Source organism: Mastomys coucha, unplaced genomic scaffold (assembly GCF_008632895.1).
Source record: "Mastomys coucha isolate ucsf_1 unplaced genomic scaffold, UCSF_Mcou_1 pScaffold23, whole genome shotgun sequence".
In the NCBI taxonomy this organism is placed as follows: Eukaryota; Metazoa; Chordata; class Mammalia; order Rodentia; family Muridae; genus Mastomys; species Mastomys coucha.
Genome location: NW_022196906.1, coordinates 115,987,471 through 115,996,655, shown reverse-complemented (window position 1 = coordinate 115,996,655; position 9,185 = coordinate 115,987,471). Strand labels below are relative to the sequence as shown.

The window sequence follows — 9,185 nt, the reverse complement described above, 5'->3', positions numbered from 1 at the left end:
CAAATTGTCTTTGGACTGCTGCACACACGAATGGCATGGGTACCCCCCACTCAATAAATAAGTAAAATGTAATTCTGAAAATTAGCAGTGTTTGCTGGGCAGTGGTGGCACACTTTTAATCCCAGCACTGGGCAGGCAGAGGCAGGAGGATGCCTGTGAGTTCAAGGCCAGCCTGATTTACAGAGAGTTCCAGAACAGCCAGTGTTTCATGGAGAAACCCTGTATCAAAAACAAACAAAAAATTAGCAGTGTTCTACAAGTAGTTCTGGCTGGAGAAACAGGATGTGGGGGCTGGGATAACAAAAATGAAGACACGGATCCCAATTCTCTTCGCTTCCTGTGTGATAGAGCATCAAGTTTATAAACTATACAAAGTCTTCAGACTGAAAATTAAACAAACAGCGGCAGAAGAGCCTCAGCGGGGACAATGGGAAGGTTTAAACAGAATAGAAACTAAAGGAAAAACATTCCTAGTTTTGTGGGAATAGGGTAGTGGAATATCCTGATTAAACACAACCCTTAGGAGCAGAGAGACCGCTCAGTGGTTAAGAGCGCTTGCTGCTCTCACAGAGGATCTGGATTCCATCGCTGGCAACCCTGGGGCAGCACGCTTTGCCTTCTCACGTCCAGCTGGTGTGTGCAGTTCCGTAGGTCTTCCTGGCCCCGCAGCACTGTCGGCTCAGACCTTTAAGGGCTCTCCCGGCCCCCGTAGACGCACGCGACCGTGCTGGTTTCCCTGGTGACGGTTGCCAGGGCAGCATATGCTGGCGTCGGGAAGGGCGGAGAAAGTGCCCGCGGCCCTGAAGACAGACCCCGAAGCGCAGTCGCCGTAAGTGGAGGAAGGTTGAGTAGGGCGGGAGCCAAGCGAGGACCGAACCTGGGCCGAGCGGGGAACTGATCTGGGAGCCGAGAGTGGGGAACCGAACCGGGAGCCGAGCGAGGACCGAACAGGGGGCCGAGCGGGGAACCGAACCGGGGGCCGAGAGTGGAGCCGAGAGTGGGGAAGCGAACCAGGGACCGAGCGGGGAACGGAATGGGGAGCCGAGAGTGAGGAACCGAATCGGAAGCCTAGAGCGGAGCCGAGAGTGGGGAACCGAGCTGGGGGCCGAGCAGCAGGAACGGAACCTGGAGCGGAGCGGGGAACCACCGAACGAGGGCCAAGTGGGGAACCGAACCGAGGGGCTGAACGGGAAGCCAAGAGTGGGGAACCAAACCAGGGCCCCGAACTAAGATCCGGACGGCGTAGCCACAGCGAGTGGCCTCTCCGTGGGGCCGGGCTGTTCCCGCCCCTCCCTAAGCGGACTCGTTTTCCGCGTGGGAAGGGCTCGAGAGGCAGACGACTGGCCCAGCAACCTTCGTGGGCAGGACTAGAAAGCAGGTCTGCGGCTGCCACTCGGCACGTCGAGTCAGGCCTCACCTCACTCCGTACCCGACTTATAAGGGGCCTGGGATGGGGAGGTGGGGTGGGGTGGGCTGCGCGGTTGAGCTAGCAAGCGGCAGACTGGTGGGAAGTGATGGGTGTTCAAGGCCCTGTCCTCCCTCCTGCGCACAGCTTCTTTTCTCTTCCCTGGTCTTTTGAGTAGGGCTTCACTCTGTAGCCTGGGCTGGCCTTAAACCTCACTAGAAAACCCATGCTGGTCCCAAATTGGTAATCATATTTACATTTGAAGCCGGACTGGACTATTTACCAAGATCTTTTCTTAAACAGAAAAGCAACAAATATTTAAGCAATTATGGTTATCAGTGGTTATCTAAGTATTTGTAAGAATTATTTGTGTTAGGGTAGCTTGTTGGTTATAAAGTATAGTAGTTGTCTTAAAAAAGCCAAATCCTTTTACGTTTTCTAGAAATATCCGTTAAGCACCTACTGTGTCCTGTAGTATGGCCATGAACAAAGTGGATGAAAATATATGTCCTGGTAGGCATGGTGGCACATACCTAGCATTTGAGAGGCTAACACAGGAGCACTGCCATGAGTTCGAGGCAAGCCTGGTCTATACTACAAGTGCCAGGTCCTCAGGCCAGCCCTTGCAGGACCCTGTCTCAAACAACTAAAAAGAAAGTTCCAGTGTGTGCACATGCACACGCACACGTGAGGGTGTCTCCAGAGAAGCTTAGCTGAGAGGAAGACCCACCATCGCAGACTGAACACACTGGAGCCTTCACCTCTCTGCTTCCCCACAGTGGACTCCCTGTGACCGTCCACTTGCAGGTGCTGTCCTTCCCCGGCATGGCGGGCTGTGTCCTCCAAAACCGTACACTAACTAAGCCACCCTCCCCTGGAGTTGCTTTGGTCACACATTTGCCCACAGCAATGGGAAAGGTAACTCATACACAGTGCGGGCAGGGGCAGCACTTGTCTGGAGCTCAGGGGAGTCATCCCAGAGAAAAGACCCATTGAATCCAGAGACGGCCAGGAAGCAGCCAGAGAACACATGGAGACAAGAACTTAGAAGGAGCAGGAAGAGTACAAGCTGTGAGCCAGAGGCATTCCCTAGTGATGACACGGGAGGGGAGGGTCCCTGGCTTTGTGCTAAGGAGAGTGTGTTCCATTGGATAGCGTCGGGGCCAAGTATGTGAAGAACAGGCTGTGGTATGGGTTGAAGCAGAGCAGAGAGAGACATGAGTTATAAAACTACAGTAATAGCCAGTTGGGTGATGATCATTGGTCTAGGGCTTACGGTGGAAAAGGCAGGCATGTCTAGAATCTAGATAGTCTGTAGGACCAAAGGCCAACAGCTAGTCCTGTTGTGTCGGCCATGTCAAACTCAGGAGATGGGAACCCCTGTGCTTTTGAGTTCTTTGTCCCAGTTTTATGTCTGCTGCCTCCATCCCCAGGATGTCAACCACTCTCTGTGAGTGCATACTCTCAGCTCCTTCCTTGGGGAAGTCCTTAGGGGTTCTCAACTTTCCCTCAGAGCATGTTCACTTCATCGGTGTGGTCAGGGCCTGGCTCCCCTGCCAGACGGAGATCCACATGGAAGGACAGAGCTGTGTGTGTGCAGCGCCTATGTGAGGTTAGGATGTGCTCGGTTCACAGGAGTCTGAGCTGACCACTGCTGTGCTAACCCCTCAGGTCCTCCCAACCCCCACCCCCAACCCTGAGCTGCTGTGGTCTCTTACTGTTCCTGGCACGCCAGCTCTCCACCAACACGGAACCCTCCACTCCACACTGAGGCTGTGAGCAAGGGACAGTTTATCTCAGTCAGCAGATGAGCTGAGGCCAGGCGGGGCATAGGTGTCTGTCAGTGGAGACCCAGTGCTCTCACAGCGACTCCACTGTGCCAAGGACACTAGCTTCCCACACACGATACAGTGCTTGGCACACATTCCCACACTAAACTGTCCCATCTTCCCTGAGAGGGTCATAATTACTATCCTCCATTCAGCAGTGAGGAAACCAAGGCAGAAATATGGCAGCTTGCCCTGGACACAGGGCACATCCTCATACGACTGTTTCTGGGTGTCTTTAGGGGCAAATTGGGCATGGGAGGGGAAAGTTTTCTGAGTACTTGGTGTTAGCTCTGGGCCTGGGGAATGGGCACGTTTAATACTTGGGGCATGAAGGATACATAGTGCCTTTGGGCGTGGACCTCTGCCTTTGCACAGGGGCCTCAAGCTCATAGCTGTGCTTTTGAGAGGTGTGTTCCCTATGCCAGTGCAGGCCAGACAGCAAGTTGGGTGAGGAGCTGCAAGGGCAGCCGGAGCCCATCTCACCATCCTAAGCATCATCAATAGCTCAGCACCGGCTCATCTCGCTGCTGTGGGCCAGGCCCTGCTTCGAGTCTCGAGGAAAGGGCACTGAGCAGCACTCGTGTGGGCCTCACGGCTGGTGGGACGGAGGGAGGCAGTCAGTAAGCCTGCATGAGGTGGATGACACAGGAAGAGGGAGTGCTTGAATTTGTCCTCTCCCCTACGGGAGCATACAAGTCAGGCCTGGTGCTAAAGGGGCGTCTGAGAACAGGTGGGCCAGTGGTAGCTCAGGGAGTCAAGCAATGAGTGTAAATGTTCTGAGGTGTTTGTGAGCCTGGGAGTACACTGAGGGAGGCAATAGGGAGACAGACTCAAAGACAATTATAAAAATTAAAATGTATGATTATTGGATGAGGGTGTTCATTTCTCTAGTTTCTGTAACACTGAACCAGAGACTGAGTGGGGTATAAACAGAGGTTTAGCAAAGGAGACTCCTGAAGCCCTGCCACAGAGAAATCTGCCCATCCTCAATTACAGAGGTGCCATTCCCACTAACTGATAAACAGAAGCAGCGCAGATGTCATCCATGGAGGACGTATAAAGAGGATGCATACGTGCACAGGGCGGCTAGAGGCAAGAAGCGTGTCCGTTCAGGAAACAGGACAGGCCTGGGAATAACTGTGTCAGTCCATAAGCTGAGCTCACCTTTTCTCATCTGTGGTTCTAGACTGTGCGGCCATGACAGTAGACGTGATCACGAGCCTAAGAAAGGATCTCAAGGCAGAGAAAGGGAGCCATCTGACATGAAGCAGAAGAAGGGACTGTTGGGAGAGGGAGAGGAGTAGGTCAGAGGTCCACAGGAACAAAGTGAAACCCATTGCATTTTATGTTAGCTTAAAGTGGAGGGGCATGTGAGAGCGTGATTAATCGAGATCCATTTGGCTCATAAAGCCGGAAGTCCAAGGTTGAGGGGCTATATATGGCGATGGACTTGCCAGAGTCTAAGATGGTTCAAGATATGACATGGCTAAAGACAGAGAGTATGGCTGCATACATGTGTGAATATGTGTGTGTGTGTCTCTGTGTGTACACAGGCATAGCAGTTTCTTAGGGAGTTAAACAAGATTTTACCACAGATCCAGAATCTTCACTTCATGTATTTACAAAGAGAAATGAAAGCATGCTCACACGATTATCTTCTCAGTGTGCATGTTCCTAGCATTTTGATTCTGGGCTGTCCAAGTGGCAATTAGAACTGTAGGCCCAGTGTGGCTTCTAAACACTAAAATGCTACTCAGCTGTGAAAAGCAAGGGCCTGATACATGCAGCAGTGGGGTCAAACATCTGAAAAGTGGCACAGAGCAGAAAAAAAAGAAACATCCAGTCACAAAAACCTACCCACTGTGTGACTCTAGTCATGTGAAATCATGTGAAAGGCAAGAGTGACCAGAAGCAGTGTGGGGTGGGAACTGTCAGTGGAGTATGAGAGTGGGGGCCACACTGGAGTGTTGGTGTGATGTCGATGTCTCTCGTGATAGTGGTAGTCTAGTTGAGAGGTCATGCTGTCAGAAAGTGGCTGTGGGGCATGATGGACTGAAGAATCTGTATAGGGATTGTTGTGTGGGCCAGGATACAATTGTGTGAGCTAAACATGGCCTGGATCCCCTGCATGAGTGACAATAGGCCAGTGAAACAGAAAGAACCAGGTGAATTGTTCAGCATACCCACATCTTTCTGATTCTTGGTGGACCAGCATCCAAAGCAGAGGGAGGCAGGAAACAGAACCTTGGCAGGCATGGGTGGTCCTAAGTACAGGAGTTGCCTCCTAGATTCTGTTTGGAATTGAGAGGAATCTGTAACAGAAGACCCCCTGTCTCAGGCTCCTCCTCTGATAGTGCAAGATGTCTGAGGGGACAGACAGAGGTGCTTTGGCTGGTGTGCTGTGTCTTAAGGGAAATGTTCTCCTTACGTCATCATAAGGCCTCTTCTTGACTGTGGGGAGGAAGGACAGATGGACAAGGAGGCATATGCCAGAAACACTTGATTCCAAAGGGCTTTAGGTCTAAACCCAGTACTTTGGGGCTTGTCTTCTGGGTGAGTGGGTCACCTCAAAGTATGGTAAAAAGTTTTGCTGGGCTGTCTGTTCATGATGTATATGTTTTAATGTGTGTAAATTATACCTCAAACTATTTACTTATTTTTAGTTTTTGACACACAGTGCTATGTAGCCCAGGCTGGTCTTTAATGCCTGATTCTCCTATTGAGATCCAAAGCTTGGGATTGTAGATATGTGACACTCCCCCAGCTATAAAGAAGAAATGATGGCTGAAGTCTATGTCCAGAGATTGGGATCTAGCTGGTCTGGAGATGAGCCTAGACACCCTCAGCTTGGAGAGCTCCCGGGAGATTCACAGAAGGGGCAAGGCAAATGAGTCAGAGCAGTGAGTCTCCTGCTGCACCTGCAGTCGGGAGTCTGCTCTGCCCTGCTTTAGGTGAGGGCATTGGAGTGTCTTAGACTCACTGATGGCTCAGTAGAGAACCTTGGCCTCAGCTTCCCGCATCGTGCCTCAGCTCTGGCTTCCCTGTTCTCAGGGCAAGATGGCATCTGAAGAAAGCTCAGCAGACACTCTGCGACTCCAGTTCAAGGCCATGCAGGAGCTACAGCACCGACGGTTACAAAAGCAGATGGAGAAAAAGAGGGAGAAAGAGCTGAGCTGCCAAAGCAAAGCTGATGACCAGGAAGGGCTCATGGCAATCCCGGACGGCCTCAGCCTTCTCAACACAGAGGAGCAGAACCTAAAAAACATATTCGAGAGGAGGTAAGGACCCTTCCCTTCGGCCGCACTGCAGGCAGGTGGGGAAGGCAGGGGTGCAGTGGATGCAGTACAGTCAGGTCGAGAGGGCAGGGGTACAGTGGATGCAGTGCAGGCAGGTGGAGAGGGCAGGGGTGCAGTGCACACAGTGCAGGCAGGTGGGGAGGGCACGGGTGCAGTGCACACAGTGCAGGCAGGTGGGGAGGGTAGGTGTACAGTGCATGCAGTGCAGGCAGGTGGAGATGGCAGGGTGCAGTGGATGGAGTGCCGGCAGGTGGGGAGGGTAGGGGTGCAGTGGACGCAGTGTGGGTAGGTGGGGAAGGCAGGGGTGCAGTGGACGCAATGCTTTCAGGTGGGGAGAGCAGAGGTGCAGTGGAGAGGGCAGGGGTACAGTGGGCACAGTGGATGCAGGTGGAGAGGGCAGAGGTGCAGTGGAGAGGGCAGGGGTGCAGTGGAGAGGGCAGGGGTGCAGTGGAGAGGGCAGGGGTGCAATGGAGAGGGCAGGGGTGCAGTGGAGAGGGCAGGGATGCAGGTGAAGAGGGCAGGGGTGCAGTGGAGAGGGCAGGTGGAGACAGCTGGTTCACCTGGGCAGGTGTTTGGAAGTTCAGAGTAAGTTTGACACAGATGTCTGAGGCCTCTTGTAGCTGGCAGAGCTGTGCTTTGTGGGCGAGAGCTGCTAGGCAGTGTATGTAAAGCCAGACAGAGAGCCATGGTAAGTCTGGATTCTCTCACTTTCTTAGACCTGTGCTGCTAAGGGCTGGGATGGACTTGATAGTTTGTAGATCCTTGGGCTTTTACCTCTGTCAGCACCTGCGCCCTCCCTCCCCCCCCCCCCCCCCCCCCCCCCCCCGGGGACAGCTGAAGCTGGCTCAGGGGTCCTCAGGCCTGCAGGAAGGCCTGGGCTATCTGGTTCTTAGCCTCCTGGGCATCCAGGTGCCATTGGGAGCCACAGAAGAGCTGAGAACAGAGCTGCTGCCCGTGGGCTAGATCTAGCCCAGGACTGAAGGGTAAAGTGGGGAGAGCTCCGGCTGGGTCCCCTGGGGAAGAGAGTCCTTGGTTTGTTTGGAGGTGGCTTGGCTTGGGCTAGGTGGTGGCCATGGTTGGAAGTGTTGAGAGGCCTTCTGTAGGCTCCATGGCTCCCCACGAAAGATCCTGATGAAAAGAGGCAGGCCATGGTTTTAAGACATTTATTGTCATGGCAGAAAGTAGATGACTGAAAACCATACCCCAGCTCTCAGTGCAGACCTGAGTTTAAATACCTTTTGCAGGGATAAGTGTCTGGGAAGGAGAGTTTATTGGCTAAGCCTCCAGGCTTTAGGTACCTCATTAACATGGAGATCTGTCTGCAGGCTATGTTGATCACAGGTCACTCTCATCTTCTACCTGCGGAGGGGCGTTGCCCTTACGTGACTGATGACCACAAATCTATGGAGGGCTTCTACCTCGTGTCAGAAGCCTAGTGTCAGGAGCATGGTGAAGTGCCTGCTGTCCCTCAGGTTCACTGGGGTTTCCAGCCTGTGATCGACCAGGAACCAGGCTGCCTTTCACGGTCCTACAGTGTCACAAGAGCACACAGATGCGGTACCTTGTGCTAGCCTTTTCCCAAAGACCACAGCCATCGATGAGTTGTCTCTTTGCTTTTGCTTTTGCCCAGAATATTTTTGCTGGATTCAAACTTTTTTATGGTTTCTCAGTTTTCCAAATGACCTATTGTTAAATGCCAATGGGGGGGGGAGCTTTCTCAATAATTAAAAAGTCCTGTGGCTCTTAAATATTAACCTCAGCTTGATCCAAACCAGAGACAGTGGGCTGATGGGCCACTTAGGCCTTTGGTGGAGTAATGTCAGGCACAGCAGAGTTGACTATGATCCTCACCTACCATCACTGTCATCCATAAAGTGCTTGCTTAGCTGTTTCCAGGGCCTGCTCTGGGCTGTGTCATTTGTCCTTCCCATCGCTCTGATCATATATAGGCATGAAGCAATGAACCGAGGTTCACAGTTTGAGGGTACACAGTGTATGGCCATTGTGTCAGGAGTAGTGGGACAAGCTCCAGGCTATGGGTGAGCTAGCTAAGGCATGAGGCAGAGAACCAGACACCAGCCATAGGCCAGCTAGAACCCAAAACTCTGCTCTGTGTCCCAAAGCCCACAATCTCTGGTTCAGACACTTGAGGCTATAGGGACATTTTATAGCCAACCTTGCCGTGTGCCCGACACAGGAGTAATCCCAGGCCCATCAGGGTGCTTTGTAGGTCTTAAAAAGCCTCACGGGATTACTGACAGCATATAAAGCATAAATATCTGTGTATACATGTGTGTGTGCGCATGCCTGTGTGTGTGTGCATGCCTGTGGGTGTGCATGCATATGTGTGTGTGCATGCCTGTGTGTCCATGTGTGTGTGCGTGTGTGTAAGCATGTGTGTGCATGTGTATGTAAGTGTGTGTAAGCATGTGTGTGGATGTGTATGTAAGTGTGTACGCATGTGTATATGTAAGCATGTGTATGTGTAAGCATGTGTGTGCACATGTGTGGTCTGAGGAAGTGTGCAGCGTGAGCTCTCATGTATCTCTGAAGCTGGACGAAGCTTCTGTGACGAGTCCATTCTAACTTCTCTGCAGTATTTCTTCTTCTTCTTCTTCTTCTTCTTCTTCTTCTTCTTCTTCTTCTTCTTCTTCT

At 52.2% G+C, this 9,185-nt stretch overlaps 1 protein-coding gene across 2 annotated transcripts in view; it reads left to right on the top strand.

The window, feature by feature from the left end:
* Positions 1-723: 723 nt before the first annotated feature.
* Positions 724-9,185, top strand: part of Ccdc13 (coiled-coil domain containing 13) — a 43,543-nt gene continuing 35,081 nt past the window's right edge. For both annotated transcript variants that reach the window (XR_004111310.1, XM_031343339.1), the window contains exons 1-2: positions 724-829; positions 6,286-6,512. Coding sequence is in view for 1 of the 2 variants with exons in the window: in XM_031343339.1 (XP_031199199.1) it covers positions 6,292-6,512 (221 nt within the window). In the remaining variant the exon portion in view is untranslated. The remainder of the gene's footprint in view (positions 830-6,285; positions 6,513-9,185) is intronic.